This window comes from Maylandia zebra, linkage group LG8, assembly GCF_041146795.1.
Source record: "Maylandia zebra isolate NMK-2024a linkage group LG8, Mzebra_GT3a, whole genome shotgun sequence".
Lineage (NCBI taxonomy): Eukaryota > Metazoa > Chordata > Actinopteri > Cichliformes > Cichlidae > Maylandia > Maylandia zebra.
Window position 1 is genome coordinate 9,560,731 of NC_135174.1, and position 26,526 is coordinate 9,587,256.

The window sequence follows — 26,526 nt, forward strand, 5'->3', positions numbered from 1 at the left end:
AATACACGATCTTCTTCGTGAGTCTCGCCGCTTACAGTCTGATTGCTGCAGTTAGGGGAGTAGCTGTAGGTTCCAGTTCAGCCGAACCATGACCTGACCGTGGTGCTGCAGGTCTGTCTGCCCAGTTCTCCTGACCAGGTACAGTCTAGCGATGTTAAGTTTGGCTCGGGGCGGCAAATAGTTTCTATTAAAACAAACACGTAAAGGCTGGCGTTTGGAAGCGGCTACAGTTAGCTAGCAGCTAGCCAGCTAGCGTTAAAGTGTGACATGTCTGACTGTTTGGATATAATGGACACGAGTCAAACTGGTTGTAGTCCTGTGGCCATTAGTAATACTGTTTTGTCTTTTATATGTAGACTTCATCAGTCATAACCAGTCACTGTGAGAAACATGTTTTGTTGTTGTTGTTGTTGTTGTTTTTTTAAAAAAAATATAATAACATTAAAACCAATAGCAGAACTGTGATTTGATAAACTTTGAACTGTGGTGGGGTCTGAGCACAATGTATGGCTTACATGTCAAAGTGATGACCAAGTGGAGACCTCTTGTGTTCATTTGACTCAGCCGGACCTTCCTGTGAAACATCCATCAGTTTCCATTCATCCAGCAGCGCAGTGTAGACGCCGGTTTGATGATTTTTATAATATGATAGCACGAAAGTGTTCTTGTGATCTCACTTCATGTCAAGCTGAAGGTGGCAAAGAGTCAGACTCTGATTCACAGTCTCCATTAGTTTTATAACTTGAAGCTGAAGAAGTGAAATAAAAACCTTTCATCCAGCAGCATGATCAATAATGCGCAAAGCACATCACAGTCACTAAAGCTGCTATCAAAGGGACTGAAGACAGGGCTATACTTAAGATTATCTCCGTGTCTGTGTTTAATTAATCAGTTTCAGAAATAGTGAATGATATTCTTTGAACATTTCCAATATCCAGAATCCAAAAACATGAAAAAGCAAGCTGCTGACTACAAGTGAAAAATATCAGACAATCCCCCCTCCTCCTCTCTGACTCACAGAAGACAGTGCAGAGGAAGAGGACAAAGTAAAGCTTATTATAGTGAGACTGTGAGGTAGTGACCTTATTCTATCTAAGTCCAGATTTAGGGCAGCAGGTTGCCATAGAGACTGCTTCTTCTCCCATGAATCCCCCATCTGTGTGGCACGATCTCCTTCTGTCTGTCAGATACAACCATGCACGTTAATATTATGCCCTTCAAACACCCTTCAGACGCCCACCAGCCTTCCTGTGCAGTGGTGAGACTCGTTCAACTTGTCACACAACCAGAAATCGTGTTCGCTCTCTTTATTGCTGAAGTAAAGGAAGTAAAGGCCCTCTCAACAAGAATTTGTCTAATGTTTCTGTATGTTACATGTAGTCCCTGACTTATGCGATTATGTTAAACTTGACAGATCTGTACATGTCACCTGTTGCTGGATGTCCCGTCTTATTTTCATCTTCTTTTAAATGTAAATAATGAGAGATGCGCTCTCATTATTAATGCCATCCTGTTTTGGAGAACCTGAACAAGTCTTATCTGTGTAACCAATACTCACTTTCATGACCCGATGCTCCAGGATCAGGTGGCCACTTTATTTTCCTTAAGACGTCCGTTTGCGTTTCCCTCTTATAAGGTTACCAATCTGCATCTCCCCTGAGAGTCCCCAATAGGTTTTTGGCCTGCAGATGAAGATTTGTCTTCAATTATTAAGAGGAGAAGTTTATTTGTAGGGGCTGATGGGCGTAACTCCTTACCTGATAGCCCTTGTCCTTGTGTGCTTTGATGGGCATATGTCACACAGGAGATGCTGTTACTGTACTTGAGTAACTTCAGTGTTTTCTAGGGAAAGGGAACACTTTCTGGGAAAGGGATCCCTTGTCCTCTATAAAGCTCACTAGTCTTCCTGTTGCCTGCCTTCTCAGATACACTGGGAGCTCTCAACAAGCACTCGGTGACGATGGAAAGCTCCGCATCTGTCAGGCTGCGTTACGAGGAGCTGCTGTTTTATGCGGCCTGTGTTTCTAACTGCTGGTCTGTGTGTCTGTGTGTCTGCGTGTGTTTAGAAGGCAGAGTGTGTAGGAGAGGAGGCAGTGGCGGTGGTGGCATGCGTGTGAGCAGCAGCTGGAGGTGGCAGCTCTCCCGAGCCATGCGACTGGCGCTGCGCTGGTGCTGGCTGTGCCGCACGCAGAGGGGGGGCCAAGGCGGGGGTACCAAAGCGGGGATCGGCGGCAGGTTGTCAGAGGTGTGGCGTTACAGCAAGCTCCTGCTCAAGTCGCTGTACTTCAACAGCCTCACCAACTCAGACACTCTGCTGGACTGTGCTTTTGAACCCGTTTATTGGATTGTGGACAACGTGACCCACTGGTTTGGAGTGGTAAGCTCACTTCCCTCCTCTCTTGATTCCCACGCCTGCTGCTGCTTTCCTTAATCATTTTTCCTTCTCTTACCCTCCCAGGTGTTTGTCTGTCTTGTCGTCTTGCTGACATCCTCAGTTGTGGTCATTGTCTACCTGTTTGTCCTTCCCATGATCGTCAGCACTTACCCTGCACACTGGATTGTGTGGCACCTCTGTTGTGGCCACTGGCTTCTCATTATGGTGGTGTTCCATTATTACAAAGCGACCACCACCTCTCCAGGACACCCACCAAAGGTAGGAGTCACACTCCTCAGAGGCTGACATAGTGACTTATTCTGCTGCCATCATTGATTTTTACATTTTTTTAAGTACAAATGTGAATACTTTTTAACATTTAAAACATTTCTTTTTTGGTTTATGCGTTGGTTTGTAGGTATTTTTTGAGATAGGGTGATTATATTTCAAAGACTGTAATTGAATTACTTTTTGAATATTAACAAATCATAAAATCATAAAGTAAAAATCTACATACAAAAGTATTTCTGATTTCTTAGGGGTTTTTTTTTTTTTGCATATTTGTCACACTTACATGTTTATATGTTACATAACCCAAGAAAATGAATTTTTTTTTAATGATTTTATTTAATTAGGCAGAAGTTATCCAAACTTACCTGCCCCTGTGTGGAAAGGTAGTTGCCTCGTAAACCTAATAACTGGTTGTGCCACCCTTTGTAGCAAGAATTGCAGTCAAGCATTTGTGATAATTGGCTATGTGGCTTTCTAATGGCTGTGGAGGAATTCTTTTGATTCAGTCACACTGGACAGGTTTTGAGCACGAACGGTCGGTTTAAGGTCATGCTAAGGTCATGCTAAAGCGTCTCGATTGGATTGAAGTCCAAACTTTAACTTGGCCGCTCCAAAACCTTCAGTTTGTCTTTTTGAGCCTTTCGAAGGTTGACTTGCTGGTGTGTTTACCATTGTTCTGCTGCATACCCATGTGTTCTTGAGCTTCAGGCCATTAACTGATGGTTAGAAATTCTGTGTTAGTTTTACGTCAGATGTAACCTTTTGTCTCATCAGAGTATTTGCCCAAAAGACTTGGGGATCATTAAGATGTTTTTTGGCAAATATGAGACTGGCCTTTGTGTTCTTTTTGATCAGCAGTGGTTTTCTCCTTGGATCTCTCCCGTGGAGGCCATTTTTGCCCAATCTCTTTCTTATTGTTGTATCATGAAGTCTGACTTTAACCCTTTAAAGCTGGTCAGAGCGGGCACGCTCTGTTTTGCGTAGCTATTTTTAAATCCCGGTAGAACTGCAACCAGGTAAGCTCGCGCAATAATTTTTTTTGCACATGAAACCAGAGGAGTTGTACTTACATCTTATGCCATCAGCTTGTCCTAGGTCACAGTTTCCTTCCACATATAGCTTTGCAAAAATGGCATAAAAACCACTTGCAGCAATAAAAACACAATATTCCAGAAACACGCTTTACCGATCCGATCAGCTGTTCGTAACACTTCCTATGTTAGAATAGATCATCAGCGCAAACTATCGCACGTCCGCCATTACCTGCCCGAAACCGGAAGTGACGTCATTTTCTCGGAAATGTAGTTTTTCACCTTCAGGGCCCCATCAGCCTATACTGGTGTTTTAAAAGTTATGTTTGACTTTATGACTTTCTGTGTCGTTTCTGGGATGCTTAGAAGTCATATTGCACTGCTGGAAATAGTTTATTTTGATGCATATGCTGTTTTTTTGCAAATTTGCATTATAATATTTATTTTCGTTTTTCCTGTAGTAAATAAAAATTGGTGTATTTCAAAAATAAAACTATGAAGACATCCAAAATAAATTTCCTGTGGTGGGAAACTATTTTGTGCAACTTTTTTGTATTTACAGTTTTGAGGGATAAACCTCTTAAGTTTCTCTAACTAGAAATATATGTTAAAAAAACCAAAACGATTTTCAATTTTTTTTGTAGTTTATTGCACTTTTTTGTAATTTATGTAATTACTATGCACTTAATGCAGACATATTATTAAAATTTGGGCTATAATGGTTGTATTGATGTATAGCAACTTGAAACGCTCCCAAAAATGGCTCCACAGCATGTAAAAATATAATATAAGCTCTGGCGGACTTGGTTCTATGGTAGGTCTTAAAGGGTTAACCGAGACAAGTTGAAGTCTGCTTTAGATGTTGTTCTGATTCTTTTGTGACCTCCTGGATGAGCCGTTGCTGCACTCTTGGAGTGACCTTTTTTTTTTTTCCTTAATGAATGAAATCTTGACTTTAAATACAGCGTTTTGTATTTACTCAGGTTACCTTTGTCTAATATTAAAATTTGTTTCATCTGAAATATTCAAATAGTCAAAAAATGTAGAAATCAGAAAAGGCAAAAACCTTTTCACAAAACATAACATTGTAACAAAAGACATCAAACCTGTGAAATAATTTACTAAGGTCATAAATCAAGTGAGAAGTAGGTAAAGTGTTTTTTTATAAACACTTATACAATTGGACTTTTTAAAAGCAGAGGAACTGCCCCTGATGGTCGTTAGAAAGAATGCAGGTTTATGTGTCACTTCTCAGACCCAGCGGTCCATCATTCCATCTTTTATGTACAGGCTGTGGTATTTTCTGAAGATGACAGAAGAGCTTTTGTCAAGCTGCATTTTTTTTTCTATTTTAGGACAAAAGTCCCTTCCCTTCTGTGTCCATCTGTAAGAAATGCATCACTCCCAAACCACCGAGGACACACCACTGCAGCATCTGCAACGTGTAAGTTCTTCACGTAGTTCCAATGTGGAGAGTTGGCGTGTTTTATATGTTTGTTTTCTTTTATCATATTAAAATGTTTGCTATATTGCAGGTGTGTTTTGAAGATGGACCACCACTGTCGTATCCTTTGAGCGAGGAAAAACTCATGAAAATGACTTTTATTCTGTTCACTTTTTGTTTTGGTGTCTCCTGGTGTTCCCGCTTGTTACACGTATTGAACTGAGCTCTTTCCAGCCTGGTTGAATAACTGCGTGGGACATTTCAACCATCGCTACTTCTTCTCCTTCTGCGTCTACATGACCATGGGCTGTATCTACTGCAGCATCAGCAGCAGGAACTTGTTTCTGGATGCCTACGACGCTGTAGAGGTAAGGCTCGATAAGGAAAGATTCAACCATCTATATGTTTGGGTGGCGTTTTCGTCATAGCAGCTGCATCTCATTGTTCCAGTTCAACTGAGATCCATTCTGACACGACATATTCCTTTAAGCAGGTTTTTCTAGGTATTATTAACACTACCCCTCTGCACAGTTTGGGTGAGGAGCTATGAGGAAATAATTTGCATCTGTCAGTAAAGCATGATTTGCAAAATTACTCTGATTAAAGACTGTGCCAGCTGGTAAACAAAACTGTAGGCTTTGGATAGTAACGTTAAAGGAGCAGTTCAGCACAAAATACAAACTTTGGACACTACTAACTGTCCTTCCTGTCCACCTCAGACCTACTATCAGACCCCTCCTCCGGACTACAGTTTTAGAGAAACCACTGCTCATAAGAGCATCATCTTCCTCTGGGTGCTGACCAGGTGTGAGACACTTTACCTTTTCAAAAAGTCCATAATGCCACTTGTATAGTGCAAATTGTAATATGCCCCTTCTCCCTCTTCCCTGCAGCTCTGTGGCAGTCGCTCTGGGTGGACTCACCCTGTGGCACGCCATGCTTATCAGCAGAGGAGAAACCAGCATAGAGCGGCACATCAACCGCAAAGAAGCCAGAAGATTAAAGGAGAAAGGAAAGGTACGTGCACTCCTGTGCAGAGTCAGTTGCTATATATGAGCAAAAGTTTAGTCTTTTATTGGACAAACCAGTTAAAGTTCACCAGACATGAATCCTGCATAGGAACAAAATTCAAACTCATCGAGGGTCTCTGAAAATCCTGTTTTCTTCTTTTCCTAATCAGGTGTTCCGAAATCCATATCATCGCGGTAAAATGAACAACTTGAAGCTACTGTTTGGTGTGCAGAAGAGGAGGTGAGCTCCGTCACTGCTTCAGCTTTTGATGAATATGTGCAAGTATTCCATCTAGAGAGAGGTTCTTATTAGTCATAGCTGGGATCATGTGCTCAATACAAACTATTATTCCACCTGTTTTTCTAACTGCATAAAGGAAAAGAATAGGAAAATATTTTTATATTAAATTGACACATTTGATGGTTTTCATGCAAAGCCAGCTGGCAGGTTTCTTTCAGTGTTGTGCTTACTGAAAAGCAGGGACACAAATTACCACTGTTGTATGTATGATTTTTGAAATGATCAGTTGTGTCCCCTTTAAAAGATCACAGCTTTGTCATCCTTCATTGTTTTCAGTCACATTTCATCCCATCTGTTCTTCTGTTCCTCAGTCACTGGCTCACACGGGTTCTCTTACCCTCCAGCCATCTTCCCTGCGGAGACGGCATCGTGTGGGACTGCACCTTCGCCAGGAGAGACCCCATGGCCATCTGACTTTCAGCTTTTTAATGTCGTACCATATTTAAAAAAACTTCAAACCTGCATTTATAACCAGCAAAGAAGAAAAGACTGGTTACACAGATCAGCAGCCTTTTGCTGTGTCTGTATCAGCACTGATAAAAGTGGAGAAACACAGGAGTGTCTCAACTTCTTAGATCCAACTGTCACTTTTCCAGCATTGTACAGTGAGACTAAGCTGTGACTGCAGAGCTGTCGACTGATCTGATTCATGGATGCTGCTGGTCAGCATCTCAGTAACGCCTCGTTCACACAACTTTTATTGAAGAGGTGATGAAATGTTGTGGGATTCTGTTACATGGTGTGGTTTGGCACCATCACAGGAGCCGAAGTTAAAGCTTGTTAATGGTGCTATGTGTTGCATACAGTACAGCACGTTAAAAAACCTATTTTATCGTTATTAAGTGAAGACCTGAAAGTCATGTCGGCAGACCGTTTACAGCAGACTCTTCTTCTCAGTTCATGCTGTAAAACAGACTTGCACATTTCCCCTCAATCTGACTTTAGCTTGTAAAAGAGAGCGTTCCACCTTTATGTGCTTTTTATAAATTAGTGATAAAAGTGCAAAACACGGCACCATTAGCAGCTGAGACTGTATCAATCTCCAGCTCTGTTTAAGGATCGGCGTCTTCAAAATAACAGAAGATAGCTGTGGGAGGCAAATCGTGAAAACATTATTTAAGAAGTGTTGTGTTAGTATGTAAATAATTGTTATTTGTAAGTTGTTTTTAATACCAACTACTCTACATGTGTTTCAAAAACCATCCCCTGGCTTTACTGGGAGCCACTGACCTGAACTCATTTCTTGGTGCCAAAGACGAGTGAAAAACCAACTACACAGCTCTTGATTTCAGAGAACTTTAAACACAGATCTGGTTGTGTGCCTTGTTTGGTTATTCAGCCTTGAAATATGTGACTCAGACACTGAAATATTATTCTGTCATTTAATTTTTTTTTCCTCCCCTAAAGCCACATTTTCATATCGGCAACCTCATGATGGTTTTGGAGGCTCTGCAGTTGCCATAGAAACAGACATCCAGCTGTGATAGTGTTGGAGCTGTGCTCTGATTTCATTTATCTCGCCGCCTTAAAATAAAACAAGGTTTTGATATTTCTGGGTTGACGTGTTTCCGTTTTGAGGTGACGATATTCAGACAGACACGAGTGAAATTTCAGTGTAAACAAAGGTTTAATGACATCTTAAATATTGTCTTGTTTTCTTGGCATAAGTTGATGTGAGGTCCAAAGTCAGCCAACATTTATGATTTAATATTAACAGAATACAAGGCAGATGTTGAACATGACGTTCACATAACTTAAAAGCCAAACAAAAGTACATTAACCTAAACGGATATTTCATTCTGTAAAAAGTATCCTAACATTTCAGTCAGCGGAAGCTTTCACGCTCGATCCATGAACAGTTGGCACATTCATATTCTAGCAAGTCTCAACATCGGTTAGAGACGTCACTGCTCAGGTATACATTCACATGAGAGTGTAAAAAGGTCACTGATGTGTCTTCCACTGCTGTGGGGGTTGGAAGAAAAGTGGTTCCAAGACTGGAGTAGGTGCCTGCTTTGTCTGCAGTGTGAAATTGCTGGGACACAGTGTGTTAACCACTGTTAAGTATCCAAGTTTCTGCTACGTTACAGTTCTCAAATCTGCTGAAATAATGGCTGCTACTTAAAAGGCATCGAGGCAGATCTAGCGTCACACCGACGCCTTGTCAGCGTCACGCTCTCTGCTTTTATATGCAGTGGGAAAAAAATTGCTTCTTTTTATACAGGAGCTGAAAAATCCAATTCCCTGGCACTACCTCATTATGGTGCCTACTGACAGATGTTCATGATCTCAGGACAGTAACACTAGATTTGAGACATTCTGAAGAAACACAAATGATTACATGATCTTTGTAAGTGGTTTTTTGTTATTTTGTTAGCTGACCAAACCAGTGTCCCTTCATTATGATTATGACCTTAATGCATATATGATTTTACCAGCTGTAAAACCTAAAATATAAATACGCCTAAAATCTCATTTTGAAATTTTTGCACCTTCAGCAGTGAAATATTTCCCAATCAAAATGGCGTCATCTCATTTCATGTGACTGTTTGGTCCAACAGGACAACAATATTCATGAGGCGTAATAACAAAACACTCATTTCATTCTTTTGACTAAGCTCTGCCATCAGATTTATGTGCGTTAGTCTATACAGTCTTGTGCGTTTGTGAAAATACAGACAGTTAAAACATTTCAGTATAAAGGGGAAGAGTAGGAGGGGCAGAAGGAAGCTGGGAGATCCTCGAGGGTGGAGGCTGCTGGAGAGCTGACCCGCAGAGGGTGAGCCGTTGAGTGAGTTGAGTGCTACTTGGTATCTGTAATTTGGTGGCGATTAGGGGGGAAATCATCTTCCACCAGGACTTCCTAAGAGGAACCTACAGGGACAGTTAGAGAAATAGCCATAAACACATGCTTTACTAAATGCTATGGCACCTGTTTACATGCTAGTAAGATTCACAGGACTAGGAAAAGAGTTAGAGTAACATCAGTATAATCACAAGCTGACATGTCTTCTAGATAAATCACTTGTTTTTGGATTTTTTAGAGGAGTCCATCTTTAATAGGAAAAGGTAGTTCTTACCACTGTGCTCTGGCCTGAACCGCCTCCCTCCTCACCAGCCTCTTCTTGTCATCCAGAGGTTTGGCGAGCGCTCGAAGTACTCGGGCCCGAAATGGCAACACCTTAAATCACACACAGATAGGAGGAAAAAAAATCGGTAAAGCAATTAATATGTTAACATTACACTTTTTATACAAGTTTCCTGTTGAAAAAAAATGTTGGGAAAAGTGACGATTAGAATCACGGACTCTTCTTCTAAGGCCTTAAAGGGGCAGTTCACCACGAAATCCTGTTATGCTCATGAGTGGGTGACATCTCGGCTGAGCTGTAATGTTTCTCATTGGTTTAAGTACACAGTAGACAGAAAACAGGTCCCACATGGAGCTGCTCACAAAAAAACTCATGATTTCTAGAGAGAAACATCACTTCTGAGCTTCTCAAATACATTTAACGGTACTTTTGGCAACCAAGCACAAATGCCATTGATAAACAGCACTATGTCCAGGAGGGAAAATACAGAAATTTGACTTATGAGGATCAATAGTGTCACACGATGACAAATTTGTAGCTTGTAATTCTCTGACTCAAACATTGTGGTGAAATCCAACAATCATAAAGACTCCTTTAGTAATTAGCTTCAATATAACTGACTGCATTTAGTCAGATTGGTCAATTCAGTCTGATCGCTAAATGTTTCCATGTTCAGGAACCGTAGTTTATGTTTGTGAGTCCTTATTCAGCTTTTGTAAAACAAAAACACATTTCAATAAACTGGTTGAATTTAAAGTTTTTCAAACAGTTAAAGATAAAACACACAAATTAGGAATTAAAAAAAATCTTATGGCGGTTGAAACCAAAGTATTCAAAGATGGTACGTTTTACCTCATGTACAGGGAAGTAGGAAAGAGCGCTGATGCAGGACAGCGAAGCAATCCGTACACTCTGCAGTGTAAAGGAAAAAACACTGTCATCATTTAATGAACTTATACAGTCCAATAATGAAGGTAGGCTTTTTGTAGAGCACTTACAGCATTAAATACTAAAACAAAACAACAGTTTATAATCTTGAGGAGACTGAATAGTTAGTGAACAGACTGTGGTGATCTAACTAACCATAGCTGGACTGCAGAGGAGGGCCAGCAGCCTGTTGACCAAAGCTTCCAGCTGCTGTATGAGAACTTGTGGTGGGTTGACGAGGACGGGCTCCAGACAGGACAGAGTTGTCAGATGAATGTCCTGATCAGGACCCGACAAGGCTTCCAGCAGCAGAGAAAGAAGCTGCACAGGAACAGGACTTTGATGATTACAGGCACCTACCAGCTCGAGTCATTTCTTACGAGCATCAGAGCTGCTCTGTGTTACTCACCGCTGGAAGTTCAGTGACTTGAACCTGCTTGGGCAGCTTATTGACGATGTTAGATAAAGCTTTCAGGTAGTTGGGCTTCTTCTCTGGTGGAAACAAACAATACACAAATAAACCAAAAACATTACATTCTGAATCTTGTATATACACTGATCAAACAGGGTTTAAAGCATGGAAATCTTTGTCTTCATCAGTTTTTGGTGACAAATTCCTTTTTTTTTTTTTCTTGATGTTTGTGACACTTAAATGTTTCAGATAATCAAATATAACACAAGTAAACACAAAATGCAGTTTTTAAGTGAAGGAAGTGAAGAAAAATATCAAAACCTTATTGGCCCTGTTAGAAAAAGTGATTGAGCCCCTAACCTAATAACTGGTTGGGCAAACCTTAGTGGCAACAACTGTAATTAAGCATTTGCGATAACTGCCACTGTGGAGGATTTTTGACTCACTCATCTTTGCAGAATAGTTGTAATTGCTGTGAATTGCCCTTTGTTTTTCATGAGGCATTCGGAGGTGGACTTTCTGGTGTGTTTTGGATCATTTACCTGCTGCAGAACAGACAGACACCTTCCCAAAAAGTTCCACTTTTGTTTCATCAGTCCAAAGAACGTTTTTTTTCCAGAAGTCCTGGGAATCATCAAGATTTTTAATGGCGAATGTGTGACTGGCCTTTATCCTCCTTTTGGTCAGCAGTGCTTTTCTCCTTGATATCCCCCCCCCCCCGAGGCCATTTTTTCTCAGTCTCTTTCTTAATGTTGAATCATGAACTCTTGACTTTAACTGAGACAAGTGAGGCCTGCAGTTCTTCAGTGTTGTTTTTGCCTCTTGGATGTGTCGTCGCTGCGCTCTTGGGGTAATTTTGGTCAGCCGCTTACTCCTGGGAAGGTTCACCACTGTTCCAAGTTTTCTTTATTTGTGTATGATGGCTCTTACTGTGGTTCAATCGCGTCCCCAAGCCTTAGAACCCCTGCCAGACTGATAGATGTCAGGGATTTTGTATCTCAGGTGTTTCTTCAGATGGTGGCACGATGTGTTGCTTTTTGAGATCTTTCAGCCTGCTTCACTTTGTCAAACAGCTTCTAATAAAGTGATTTCTTGATTCAACAGGTCTGCCAGTAATCAGGCCTCAGTGTGTTTAGTAAAACTGAACTCATCTTTCCACAAAATGTGGTTAACCGCAGTTAATTCATAGTTTAGCAGGAGGGGCAATTACTTTTTCGGAGAGGACCAGGAGAGTTTGGACGTTTCTCTCTCAATCAATGAAATCATCATCTAAAAACTGCACTTTGTATTTACTCTGGGTATCTTTGTCTGATATTAACATTTGTCTGATGATCTGAAAAATGTAAGCGTGACAAATATGCAAAACACTAGAAAATCAGGAACATTTTTTTTTTTTTACACCACTGTAATATAAATGTCTGGACTAAACAGCTCACACGTGTAGTTTTATATGTTTCTGCTAATGGTGAAACATTTTTTACACATTTATTTTCAGTAATCTTGTACATCTGAGCACTGCTACTGCACTCTAATTAGTAGGTCTAGTGAATAACACTTCTAAACCTGAACATCATGTGTTGGCTAAGACTTTTGCTATTTTCCCTTTAAGTCTCCTCCATCCAAAGAAACTATTGGTGCAATATTTGCAGTACTCAAGAATAAAAAGCTTTTTTGCTTCTAAACATTAACGGCAGTGATGGGAATAATGGCGTTACAAGTAACGGCGTTACTAACTAATCTAACTAATTACTATTTCTATCGTTACAACGCCGTTACCGTTACTAACAAGAAAATGCGGTCGCGTTACTATTTTTCAACAAACAGACGGCTGAAGCTGTGTTCAGCTTACCGCACTTTATATCAGTTGCACGGAAGTAGCTGTAAGTAATCTGGGCGCTACAGCTTTAAGCAGCTGCGCGCGCTCCCGCGGACGGCAATCACTTTCTGGCAGACGATCACTTTTTGGCAAAACACCTGTAGCTAGGGGGGTAATTAATCGTATGAGTGCTGCTGTTTGACTGCGATTGGCTTACCATGACTACTTTAAGAAAGCAACAATGTGATCTATACCAGTTTTTAAATTGTGTTGATAGGCCACGTAAAACCAGAGTCATGATAAACAATATATACGCGGCGTTTTTTCCTGAGTAGTTTCGTCACCTTTACTCTCTAAGGACAGCGCTAGCAAGCACTCTCTGCTTAAGACAAAACTTGTGCATATGATTTTAAAATTGACAATTTATATTTGCATTTAAAGTTATGAAATATATATTAAATAAACATGTTTGTGGTTGCTACAGTAAAAAAATAGAACTTTTTCTACTCTGATTTTATGTTTTTGCCTGATTTTAGATCAATTGTGTTAATACAGTATGTCAAAATGAAAACATAACTGTAAATTCAGACACGTGAGGTTGTGCTGAAAAGGATGATACCAAACAAGGCAAAGTAAATTGTAAATTGTTTGTGTAGGTTCGACTGTCCTGGTGCCTTTACCTTGGGGTGCAGCGTTGAACCCTTGCACCAGCTTGGCTTTGTTCTCGCTGAAGAAGCGCTGGCGGTACATGATGCGTACATCAGCGTGGCAAGCTCTGTTCAGGACGTCGGTGGAGTCACTCATGAGTAGAGAGAAGCCGTCTGCCGCCGCCATCGGACCTAAACCGGCATCGTCGAGCAGAGAGAAGAGCTGCGAGGTACACAGAAAAGAGAGTAACACCAAATGTGTTTTCCACTAAAAACACAGTAAGCATGAAAGCTCCACTGTGTGCTGCTCAGTTTTGTACCTTGTCGGTCAGTGTTGTGAACAGAGGGTGGTATCGCAGAAGCAGAGCCTTGGAAACCTGCGGACAAGCACAACCTTACTATCATTCTGAAAAAGATTTGTAAGGTGAGTGGTGAAACAAGTAAAAGCTCTTAATGCGCTGATGATTAGGAGTGAGCAGTACAGACACAGTCACTCTTACCCAGATCATAAGTGTAAATGCCTGAGTGTGAACAGAGGATGAAGGTGAGTCCAGCTCGCTGCACACTCTCTTCACTGTCCTCTGAATTAGGCTGTCGAGGGAATCTCCTGAAGAAGAAACAGAAAATGTTTTAATAAATGATCTAAAGCTTTTAGGTTTAATAAAAGCCAAGCTGTGACAGGACACAAACTGACCCTGTGGTTTCTTGTTGACCAGGCCAGCAAAGCACTTTGCAGCTGACGTGTATGACAGCGGGTGGCTGCAAGTGCAGCTCATCTCCTCCAGTGCCGACAGCAGTTTGTCAATCTGGGGCACCTCCACCTGCAGACGATACTTAACACTGTCAAAACAAACTTCAACATACATTTCCTAAAAGTTTTTATTTATTTCTTTAAATTTAACGGAAATCTGAATTAGTTGTTTAACATGAGACTCACGCCGCGAGGTAGAGAACACACACTGCCCATAAGCAGACAAACCAGCCGAGACAGGCTCCAGGAATCCCCCTCCTGCTTCTGAGAAAAGTAATCACACTTGTTACCCGAGACGTGACCTGATGGAGTGGTTCCAGTTTAAAGCTTGCTTCTACTCATAATGGAATGTGAATGTTGGCATTAATGTGCTTTCAATACTTTTGTCAACTGCTCTTTTTCTCAAGTCAAATAATGGCAAAACACACATTTAAGAGATAAACAAATAAAAATAAATAAATAAAAACTAAACAAATGACTTTTCACTTGAGCTTTTCTGAAATAAAAACATTGTAAAAATATGCATATACCCAGTTGGGTGTTTAGGTTAATTGCCCATAGGTGTGAACGTGAGTGTGAATGGTTGTTTGTCTCTACGTGTTAACCCTGCGACCTGTCCAGGGTCCCTGCCTCTAATGCTGGGCATACACTGTGCGGTTTTTGGCCCATTTTGAGCAGTTTTCAGTCGTGCGACCGTTTTGGGGGTTGGCCGAGTTTCGCCTTAATCGTGTGTCGTGCATCGTGTTGTAAACATGGGGTAACGAGAAGCGATTAACACCTCACAACCAGCTCCCGATCATCAATCACTTGGTCGTAAGTAGGGCTGCCACGATTTGTCGACTAGTCACGATTACGTCGACTATCAAAATCGTCGACGACTGATTTAATAGTCGACGCGTCGTTTGAAGCTTTGTAAGATCCCAAAAGACGCAGGAATAAGTAGCAGGATTTAAGAGTGTAATAACGGACTGAAACAGAAGATGGCAGCACTGCATGTACAAGGATGCCAGCTGCCGTTAAACCCCGAAGAAGAAGAAGAAGAAGCAGCTGTGTCCCAGAAATCATAACGCGGCCCAGCTTAGTTTCCAACAATGGCGGCAGCTAGTTAGTTTTAATATTACTCTTATTATTCTTTCTGGGTCAGAAAATAAACGTTTAACGTATTTTCAGCCGAGAATGTAGCTGTGTAAACCTCAAATATCGGCTCAGTTTATCAGGACACCACATATTTTCAAAAGCGCTCCGACGTTTTCGGAGACGTCTGTTACCCACCAGCTCGATAGCTAGCCGGGGGCTAGGTCACTAGCGCGGTGAGAACACCGGACTCCCGGCAAATTGTTTTCTAACCCACCGCCGTCTTTCGCTACTCAGGTTAAATATATATGAGTCACTTAGATAAATTAAAAATGTTGTTGTTTGGCTTTTTTTTTTTTTGTATTTTATTTGTTCCTGAGTAAATCGGTTTGTCTGAGATTAAAGTTATAGTTTTTACACAGCTGAATAAACGTCAAGCAGACAGCTGATTATCAAAAGTGTGAGATGCTGGAGAATATACTCCGTTGTCCTGTTATATTTTAGATAGCAAGGAGTTTATTAAACTTCACCGAAACAATCTGCAAATTTCATTAAAATTGAATAAACTATCATCTTGTCTTTATTTTTAGTTAGCACCTTAAACACTTAAAGCTGTAAGCTAATGATAGTTATATAAGAGCAGATGCTGCTGGTGCAATAAGCTGTAGTTTTACGTCCAGTGGATGATGATCTGATTAGTCGACTAATCGCATAAATAATCGGTGACTAGTCGACTAGTCGTAAGAAAATCAAACGTGTTTGAAATCCTGTCGGCCTTCGTGAGGGTGTCACCGCAGCCTCTCACACTGCACACGCACAAACACAGAAATGAAAGTGAAAAGGTGGAGCAGCACGGCAGTGCGGCATGTGATCTGGACACAAGCGATGAAAGCACACCTTGTAGAACTTTGGCAAGCTCATCTGAGCCTTTTCGATGTGGCCTCACGAAGTTATCACGACCGCTCTGACCATGAAAATAGTTGGATCTACGCTGCTGCTCAATCACAGCTGCCTGATCAATGTTTTTCATGAGCAATTTAGCAAAGTTGATGGTGGTGGTGTGTCTGTGTGAGTGAAAGACAGAGAGGGAGAGCGAGAGACAGATTTTATGTTATAACCTTCATGTTATGGACGCACAGTGTGAGCACTCAGGTCGCATCAGAGCATCGGGCCGTATAGTGTGAGACCTGCATCGTGACCTACGAACTTCTAACCTCTGCGAGTCAATCGTACAGTTTGAGCAGGAGCTGAATAACGCAACTGAAAAAAAAATTGCACAGTGTATGCCCAGCTTAAGACAGCTGAGATAGGCTCCGCCCCCCACTGAAGAGAATAGATGAATGGTTATGTACATTTATGACCCTATATGTAGTTCTGGCATTGTTTATTTTAGAAAGCTTAAAATCAGAAAAAGCCATCCAGAACACAACACTGCCTTGACATTTGTGTTGACTGCATCAGTTTGTATACCGTCTGATTCTTTATAAACTCTAATTATACAGTCACTAATATTTAATACATAAAATAAATGAGCACAGACAAAAACAGACCTTGAGAAGCTGCAAGTGTGAAGGGAACGAGTTGTCAGGCAAAAAAGAGACATCGCCATCCAGGAAGAGAGACACAGCTCTCGACGCCGTCTGCCCCGCCAGGCTGAAAGGAAGCCACACACACCTCATCAAAAAGTACGCTCTGCATTGTGCAAACAAATCAAAGAATTTCGCAAAGAAGAAAAAAAGAGAGACTGTGAAACAGACAGGAAATAGTATATTTAGATCAGCAGGTGTGACACAAAGGAGGAAATACAGCAAGTACAAGCTACTTTTAGTGCAACTTTGTTTTGTTTATCTCTGCATTTAGAGACACTAGGTGTGATAAGAATAACAACATTTACTATGTGTAAATGTGTCAAAAGACAAAATAAAATCAGGCCAAGAGGTGAACAAGATTACTGACGTGGGCTGCAGTCTGGAGCAGGAAGTGCTGATGACAGGAACCATGGCAGACAAGACCACCTCCTCTACCAGAGGACTAGGAGTTCCAGATGATCCCTCACCTGAAGAGCAATTGTTTTTTAAAGTTGGGGGACTAAATGTTTTTGACATGAACACGTTTTACAAATGAAAGCTCAATTCAGTTGTTAGAAAAATATAACTGTAGCTTCAGGACTCAATGGATGGAAGTCTGTTAATTCATAAGTTATACTGAGAAGATTCAAATTAAAACTATTTTGATGACGTAAGATGAAGCTGGTCAATCCTTTCACTGATCCTTTCTCACCCTGCAGTGCTGCCTGGAGCGCCAGAGACAACAGGTGTGGGATGATGATGTTGTGGAAGCAGCGTCCCGCTTCCTCGGTGTCCTGGACCTGCTCTGCTATTCTCTGAAGGCTGCGGCACGTCAGCACCACCTCATCCACTGAAAAACTAACATCACCTGAAATGAACAAGATGTCACAGAGGTGTTAACCTTAGAGCATTTCATAGGACAACAACACGCTTTGGTAAAGCTTTTTGAATTTGGAGACTAACTCCAGTGAAGTGATGTGTGATTGTAAATTTGCACCATGACCCACTGATCAGTTATAAACATACTATATATAAATATAAGTACTTGAAGCTAAAAAAAAAAGCATCTTTTTTGCCAGATTACCTGTGTGTGCTGAACGAAGGACCTCCAGGAGGACAGGTGTGCTCTCCTGGACAACACTGGGTTGGATGGACACTGCAGCCAGAGCTGACAAACACCGCTGACGCACTGCATGATGGGAATGTAGTTCAGAAGCCTCCCCTTGGTCTTGATTCATGGGCTCTGAACAGACAGGAGGGCCAGGTCACATAAACACTACTTGTATGTGTTCCTGTGCCTAAAATACATGATATTTTCAGCAGCTTACCAGTATACATCTCGTTCTTTAGTCTTGGAATCAGTTTGGAGATGACGAGTGCCGGGTGCAGCTGCGCTAAGGCTCCAGCACACTCCGCCACAGCAAGACTGGAGGCAGAAACAAGACAAACACAAGAGAGGTGTCAGGATGAACGGGATTCAAATAGATAACAGGGAGCATCAAAGAGAAACGAAAGCTCACCTGACTCTGTCATCCTCTTCAATCAGCAGCAGTCTGGTCAGATGATCAAGAGCTAGCTCAATATCAGATTCTAACAGCAGACCTGAACAAGGGGAAAATATTTACAACATTCGTGAAAAACGTCTGACTCTGTTATAACGCTTTTAAGCAATTATATATTTTTAAATTTAAGTACCTGCTTGTTGTGCCAGTGATGTGAGCACAGAGGTGGCAGTGATCTGCAGGCTGGAGTTGTTCTCAGAGAGAGCAGAAAACACGACGCCGCACAGAGATTCTCGGAAGGCTAAAAACACACTCTCATCTGAAGTAAAGAGACGAAACGCAGTTACGAGAAACAGAGGAGGTCAAAGCTGTAGTTCCCTTGGTCACAGTCAAGCAGCAAGTAAACAGTTATCTTTTTTTTTTTTAACCACACTATAACTGTTTGAAGTTTGTGACAATTACAGTGTAAACACACAGAAACTGACAATGATTAAAGGTCAACAGCCGTAACCAAGTAAAGTTTTTCTTTGGTCACTGGACTGAATGTTTTAGCTTGACTCAGTTCAAACAAAAGACAAACAAAACTCTTTGATATATATCAGCAAAGTCACAGTCAAGAAGATTCAAATATTTACAGGATCGAGGACGTGCATATCTGAAATGTAGAGTAACAAATGAAGAGCTATAATTTCAAGATTTTATGGCCGATGTTGAAGTTTAATGAGATGCAGCGGTGACTAGAAGAGGGAAAAACAGCAGTGAACACAGCACTCACCATTGTCTGAAGACTGGCAGTTTTTTACTGAATGGATAAATCGCTGCACCACCTCCAGTAATGTCCTTCTATGGGAACACTGCACAGAGAGAGAAACAGATGTGATCATGGACTTAGTTGTGTTAAAAACAAAACAAAAACATAAAAATCCAGATGTTAATCAAAGAAAACAGGCTCTAGAGTTCTCATACAACACATTCTCTCTACTCTACCCATACTTAAATAGCCCAAACCTTAGCTCATATTAAACCAGTTAAACATGTGGACATCAGCTGTCTCTATTACCTGTGCTCTGTTGTTATATTGCTCAAGTAGCGATGGCATGACAGCAGCTGTAATGATGTGACTCGCACTAGTGGAGGCGCTGCAGGCGGCTTGGAGGAGCTTTGCGCTCGGCCATACAAGCTTTAAGTCTGGTTCACACAGGTGAGGTTTGCAGTCTGAAAAAAAGCACAACACAGTACAACACAAGACCCATTTGAATGTCTCAGAGACTCATTGTTTAAAACTACGTTTAACAATAAATACTGATTTCTTCCAAAGAACCACTGACAATTACAGTGTGTTTACGTTGACTGTATAGACTGTAAATAAAAGATGGACCCAGTAACTGTGACATCACCCTCAGTTTTTTGGGCTCCTCATTATAAAGCCTCAACATTAGCAATTTTGGTCACTGCACTGTTGTTTTTTCTGGAGCTAAAAGTGTTTAGTATTTAGGCAAGAGGGGGTTGCTAAGTTATTAGCTAATGCTAAGTCTAAAAAGCTCACAAAGGCCTGGCAGAGAACCCCTGGCTACAGCTATCTGTGTAGACATCTGTCAGTCAGAGAGGCCACGACCCTAACTTTACAACAGTATCCAAATATATCTGCTGTATTTAAAAAGCAGCGGGTAGAACACTTTTTCTAACAGGTTGTAAAAATGCATTTCATGGTGTCATGTTGGGAATTTTAACACTGAAGTCAGCCTCAGGGGGCCTTGAGAAGTACCAATTTTTCCATAGCAAGTGATTGTTGCCATAGGAGTTGGGATCTAGGCCTTTTGGACCCGGCCCTAAGACTCAAATATTGTGTTTTCAACCCACCTGTACAATCAATCTGTTAGACAGCAAACATGATATATTAGGTTATGAAAAAGTTGTGGTGGTATACACAGTATATATATTTAAAAAAAAAGTTTCCTGCCAACTTCCTCCCCAGTGTACTGTACTACATAGTGCCATATTCCTCCTCATCAGTATACAGAATTTCATTTCTATGTTTCTTTCTGGAACAAATGTACCTTTTTTCACATTTTCATGCATGCATAACAAAGCTGCATTTTACCTGTGAGAATGAAATCCAGGAATGTGCTGAGGGAGTCCTCAGAGTCAGAGCTGAGGACTGAGCGAGACAGACAGGAAGTGAGTGCGGTAAGAGCAGCGAGGCCTGCAGACTCGATCCTCTCGCTGGAGGTTTGAAACACCTGCAACGACACAACAAGCACAACTTAACTTGACTCTGCTGTTGTTAGTTAAACAGCAGTGAGGTCTTCATTCGCTTAATGCTACAAAAGAAACCTAGTATTTCGTGTTTCAGAAAGCACTACTGGCCTTAAATGTGCCTATGTTTTTTATGAGGGTGGAGTGGGTCAAAACAAGCTAAAAACAGAAATTAAAATCACACCACACCGAATAAAGACCAGCTACAAGATATTAAAATATGTCTTAACAGAGCCAAGGCACAAAATAAGTACTACAAGTACTACTGCTATTTACATTTAAAAACTGATCTCAAACAGACCTCTCTGCGTACTGCTGTCCACAGTCCCTGCAGGAATTCAGCCACATGCTTGTGTTCATACTGTGACACACAAGCAGCCTGAAAATGTAAAAATAATCACAATTTATCTACATGACTCTGCGCTGGACCACTTGTGACAAACGACTCTGCTGCTTAAGGGAATCGTGAGCTGTGCATCATTCACCTTTACTCATGCATACTCTGTGCAGCTGACAGTCAAATGTTTATATCTGAACTGTAAGCTCCTGTTTTAGCTGGAGGCACACAACATTTTTAGAGACGAGTTTCTCACCAGAGTCTGCAGCGAGTCCAGCTTTGCGCTCTGAACGTCTGAGTCCAGCTTCTCGATGAGGAGAGGTAACAGAAACTGTAAGATAGCAACAAATATTAGCGCAGAGGCCCTTCGTTTAGTTTGCTTAGGAGGAAAAGCTCCAAAACAGAAAAAGTAAACGACGTTTGAAAAAAACATAAATAAATAATACTTTCACTCACCTCTGCAAAATTTGGAGTCCCAGTAAGGACGGCCCTCAGAGCCTGAACCAGTTCCTCCCTGGTGATGCCATGTGGGTCATTAGGAGGCTGAAGTGAGAAGAGATTTAAGAAGTCTATTAAAACATGCAGAACCCTACAAACATTCACAGATAATGGAAAGTACATCACACCCCCTCCCAGTTTCCTGTCCCTCTTCACTGCGCTATCAAATAATGAATATAAAGACTCCAATGCATATATGAAAGATGTCTCTTTTGTTATACAAGCACCAAGGTGAGTGTCGATATTTCTGACAAACACAAATATATAAATGCAGAAAGACTCGTGCTATTGCAGACTTGCATTTGCATTTCATTTAATACCTGAAATAATACAATAAAAATGTAATCTCAAAGACCACTGATCAGTCATTATCAACTGGCAACCAATCGTGAAGCAAAAATGCTGCCCAAAATTCACAGGGTTAAACTTTAGATCTCTGTCTTATATTGCTTTACAACACATGAACAATATTTATTACACGTTGTTGTCACATGTATCCCAGTTTGGCCTACAAGGAGTTCTAACATCAGTGTTAATTTCCTCAACCAATAATTCTAATGAGGTTGTTGATGCATTCGCTTTCATCAACACCCCCCCCACACACACACACAAAAAATGCACAAGGACAAAAACTACAGTTTAACGTATCAACATGTTCATTAACGAATAAAAATGAAATGAGTTGTAAATAACTCAGTGGCAGAAGCAAACTTTTACACTTTTTGTCACCTTTAGATTTAGTCTATGATAACATTACAACATTTAGCTGATAAAAACTTAAACGCCTAAATTATGAATGAAACTAAATGATGTTTTAGTCAGAAGATTAAGATTAAAGCTAAATCAAAATTTGCTGTGAAAACGAAAACTTTGTAACATGTTATGGTTTAAAATGGTCACTAATTAGTGAATCAGTAAATATAATCATTATTAAATATAAACTATGACTATCATAGCATGCTCATATAGATCAATGCAAATGTATAATAATAGATTTTCTAAATGATCCAATCTGTCGACTGATGTGTTGGGATATATTGTCTAAAGTGTTCAGAAACTAATGCTGATCCTGCACTGTTTCCTGTTTCCTCTTCAGTTTAGACTGATGAGGGATGCTGGCCTTGAATGCTTAATAATACACATGGTTAAATATGCCCGTTCTTATACTTTACATGATGTTTTACGTCACATACACAACAAGCTTTGCACCCATGTGCTGCTTTGCTCCAGAGAGACCTGTGATGCTCTGTGACATTGAGCTGCTTTTCGCGAGCAGTCGCTGCGTTATAACTTCCTACAGAGTCTGTCTGAGGTCACAGGAAGTCAGTGATGAGATTTATGTCTGCTACACTCAGTTCTCGGTCCAAACCAGCTGAGTAAACAGGGACTTACTGGGGAGAAGTCGATTGGGAAATAGCAGGACGTCACTTCAAACAGTTCCTCTGTGAATTTACCTGAGACAGCAGATAGGAAAGGAATGGGAGTTACAGTTTGATCACTGTGGCAGAAAAAAGGTGAGCTGCAGGTCAGGGACGCACAGAAATACAGAAGAGGTGACGGTGAGAAGAAATTATGGTGTTCTCACCGAGCTCATAGCCTCTGTGAATAAGGTTTTTGGCAATCTGAAAGGCCAACAAGAGGTTGCGAGGATCTCGCTCCCCGTCCATGGACTGCACAAAACCGAAGACAAAGTCGGCACCCAAACCCTTAAGTTCTGTGGGGAAACGAAGCAGGGACACATCATGTGGGGAAAAAAAAGTTTTGCAACACAACAGACAAACACTGGTTCACACAATGACTAACAATGGCTTGCGTGAGAGTGCCACGATAAAGGAACTATACAACCAACCGTCTCTTCCTCAAAACTAGGAAAGCTGGTGAGGGTGTATCGGTGAAGCTTACTACCATCTCCAGGTGGGGATGATTATTATTTTGGCATGAAGAGCAAAAAAACCCACAAGATTAATTTTCTTATGTGAAGTTAAAATATTAAAATGGAAGAAACAAGTAACAGCAGCTAAAAAAAAACATTGGTACTAAGGGGATTTGTCAGTTTTCTAATGATTGCATCTTCTTCTCAATCATTCACTTCCTCTTATTTAACCTACACACACACACACACACACACACACACACACACACACACACACACTCTGACTGCTCCTGAAGCAGCTGTATGACGTTTCATTCCCTAAGTCAGAGGGCAGATATCAAAGCTCATATCAGAGCCAGAGATCCCAGCAAGATTCATTCATGTTTACTTTGATAAATCAGTCTTTGATGACTCGGTCTGAATCGTGATTAGAATGTTGTGATTAGTCATGTTGATTATCATCATATTGGAGATGAAGAAGAGTGTAATGATTTTTAAGACTCTGACAGTGTTCTTAATATAGTTTAAAACAGAGTCATTAAACCCCACAAATCACCTACAATCAGCCTTACTGGATCGGATTAATATCACCAGTTTGTAATTAAACTGTTTTATCTACAGTTGCTGTAACCTGCATGCTGTACCTGTCAGGTCACAGCTGAATAACGAAGATTTACAACTCATTTAAAATCTATTTAGATCACAGCTGTTTTTTATATATAATAATGAAATGATTCTGTGTAAATGAGTAAACATCTCTGCTACTTATATATATAAAAATCATATTTTTCCCCTCTTCTGTTGTTAATACAAACAACGCAATCAAACATGATCCACAGAATTAAACAGGAGGGTCTTGCCCGTTGCCACGGTGAACATGGTCTGGAACCAAACAATCAGAGCTTACATTTAAAGTTTGTTAAATCTGCTTTCTGGAACAAAGCCCAGGTCACAGTACCATCCCTCCTGTAAGCGTTTCCATTTTAACAGCTGGTAGCTAAACACAACTATTCCACTGTCAGCCCTCCATTTTCATTTTTTACATATGGCTGTTATCCTAAAATATTAGCCAAACAGAGGACAGCGTGTCAGCGCCTTCCATTACTGCTGTGAGATTGTCCGACTTTTAAAACTCATGCTCAATTCTTAAATCACCGGTTATTTCAACATGACCTGCTTCCTTCCACAGAGCTTTCTGTCTCTGTTAACTGAGGTTTTGTGAATCAAACCATAATCTCTTACCCGCCTCTCTGGTCTCCATGATGTTGATAAGCATGCTGTAAACACATGCTCTCTCTGACAGCATCAGAGACTGCAGGGGAAATAAATACATTTGTTATTAGTAGGAACGGTTTTAGATGAGTCAGTTTTACCAGCAAAAACAATAACAGAGAGGAAACAAGAACATCTAACAAGTGTGGCACGATGTTTCCGACAGTGTGCTACATTAGGTTTTAAATGCATTACTTTCGGAAAAATCAAACACCGCAAAACTAGGAAAAGTCACAAAATGTCCACTAACGTCAGAAAAAACAACTCAGACAGTGGAACTGTTGACATCATATGTGGAATATAAAACGTGAATTGTTTGGTTAATCATAATAAATTCTTTGATTAATGGTGCAAACTCGTGTACTGCAAATTGCTTAAATGTAATTTTTAACATTAGCATAACCCTCCAAGTACAGTGACCTAGATTAGTTATAGATGTTAGGTGAGTTATTTCTAAGCAACAACTTGATCTTGGCAATAATTTTGGTTAAGTAAAATACACCATGCGGTCTTTGTAAAATCCATGTTCTCTTCAATTCCCATTTTAAAGAACACAAAGACAACAAAGCTCACAACTAAGTATTAAAACTATGACATTATGTAGGTAAAAATCAACCCAGCACTGTCATTATTCCTCAGAATAACACTTTAAATGTACAACAATATGACAGTCTCACCTGTACGTGGATGTCCTGGAACACTGACCTCAACATGGACACAGCTGAGCCAGGAGGCAGGTTTGTACACTTTGTCTGAATTGGGGGGGGGGGGGGGTGTACATTAACAAAACAGTAAGAGGAAATCCACAACCACAACCTTCACATCTGGAACTTCTCAAAAAAAGTCCCTCAGCCTGAAATGAACTTGCAGATTTGAGCAGAAACTAAATGTTATCAAAGAACGACTAACCAGCTCCTTTAGCCCCTTTAAGACGGGAGGTGTGACGACATAATGATCCTTCAGACGGTTTTCATAGAAGGCAATAAGCACTTCCACTGTGGAGAAGAACAGGAAGAAATGCTGAGTGCTGATCGCCCCTTGACATGAATAAGCGTCATCGTAAGACATATATGAATATAAAATGTAGTTATTTGAGTGCATTTTTGATTTGTCACTTTGCAAGAAGCTGTGCAATGCTGGCACAGTATATGGAAGGAGAAAGGTGTACCTTCTCTCTCTGTAAGCTCTCTATAGCACTCCTGCAAAACCTCAGAGAGCAGAAGGACTCCTCGGGCTCGAGTGTGAGGCTGAGAACTGGTCAGACTGGACCTTTAACAGGAAAGGTAATAAAGATGGAAGTTGATATTAGATAGGAATATAATTGCAAACTCTGGCTGGTTCGGGCTGATATTTTCCCCTGACATGACGATGAACACAGCTTACCCCAGTGCTTCCACCAGCTGCAGAACTGTAAACTTCCCATCTTTGACACCTGAACAAAACAAACAAACAAACAAACAAACAAATAAGTTTAGTGAAGTGAAGTGATGAGCTACAGCAATGCAAGAACACGCATGCTCTTAACTCTAGTAGTTGTACCAGGTTATAATTCAAAGGTAAGGCCACAGGGTTCATTGACAGGCTACCTTACACAAACTCAGCAGCTAGCAACCAGCATGTGCTTTAACCACTACGGACTAGCATCAAATTAAGAGTCCTTGTGAAGTGGCAATGTGTTCAAACTCGATGTATACATTCAGAGTGTGCATTTACATCGACAAAATGAGCAAATATATTTTCACGGCGAATGCTTACTCTTTATCTTGCGGTTATAACACTACACAGGATGTTGTGGCGCTAAGTTAGCTAGTTAACCATCACGTCTCGCTGCGCATCCTCGGAGAGCAGCTCTACAGCCTCTCCGGTGTTACTCTTATGAAAAATGTCACCGGCAAACCGCGACGAAAGCCTTTTACCTTTTGCTGCATCTTTGGCCTTGCTGTCCTGCAGTCCAGACACAAATTCCTCCACCAGAGACAGCGCCATGGTACTGTCCGCAGCCATCGTGTCCCTGTAACTACTTCACTGGCACTACGCATGCGCGAAAACTTTA

General features: G+C 40.9%; 2 protein-coding genes across 2 annotated transcripts; one reads left to right on the top strand and one right to left on the bottom strand.

The window, feature by feature from the left end:
- The first annotated feature begins 1 nt into the window (after position 1).
- On the top strand, positions 2 to 8,000 carry zdhhc16b (zDHHC palmitoyltransferase 16b). The gene is made up of 10 exons (XM_004557606.3): positions 2 to 138; positions 2,067 to 2,377; positions 2,459 to 2,653; positions 5,052 to 5,140; positions 5,232 to 5,260; positions 5,375 to 5,508; positions 5,860 to 5,945; positions 6,034 to 6,157; positions 6,321 to 6,391; positions 6,763 to 8,000. Exons 2-10 carry the CDS (start codon positions 2,108 to 2,110, stop codon positions 6,863 to 6,865), a joined length of 1,101 nt encoding a protein of 366 aa, XP_004557663.1. The 5' UTR covers positions 2 to 138; positions 2,067 to 2,107; the 3' UTR covers positions 6,866 to 8,000.
- Positions 8,001 to 8,059: 59 nt separating this feature from the next.
- Positions 8,060 to 26,521, bottom strand: mms19 (MMS19 homolog, cytosolic iron-sulfur assembly component). The gene is made up of 31 exons (XM_004557605.5): positions 26,390 to 26,521; positions 25,857 to 25,905; positions 25,642 to 25,742; positions 25,383 to 25,468; positions 25,151 to 25,225; positions 24,444 to 24,513; positions 22,914 to 23,042; positions 22,721 to 22,782; positions 21,287 to 21,373; positions 21,087 to 21,161; positions 20,795 to 20,872; positions 20,339 to 20,477; positions 19,298 to 19,452; positions 19,013 to 19,091; positions 18,431 to 18,556; positions 18,256 to 18,337; positions 18,064 to 18,161; positions 17,820 to 17,978; positions 17,448 to 17,603; positions 17,124 to 17,223; positions 16,718 to 16,820; positions 14,280 to 14,357; positions 14,037 to 14,163; positions 13,843 to 13,949; positions 13,663 to 13,719; positions 13,376 to 13,565; positions 10,877 to 10,959; positions 10,624 to 10,788; positions 10,393 to 10,452; positions 9,532 to 9,632; positions 8,060 to 9,325 (listed from the first exon to the last, which is right to left on the bottom strand). The coding sequence occupies exons 1-31, from the start codon at positions 26,475 to 26,477 to the stop codon at positions 9,295 to 9,297; spliced, it is 3,096 nt and encodes a 1,031-aa protein (XP_004557662.2). The 5' UTR covers positions 26,478 to 26,521; the 3' UTR covers positions 8,060 to 9,294.
- Between the last annotated feature and the right edge of the window lie 5 nt (positions 26,522 to 26,526).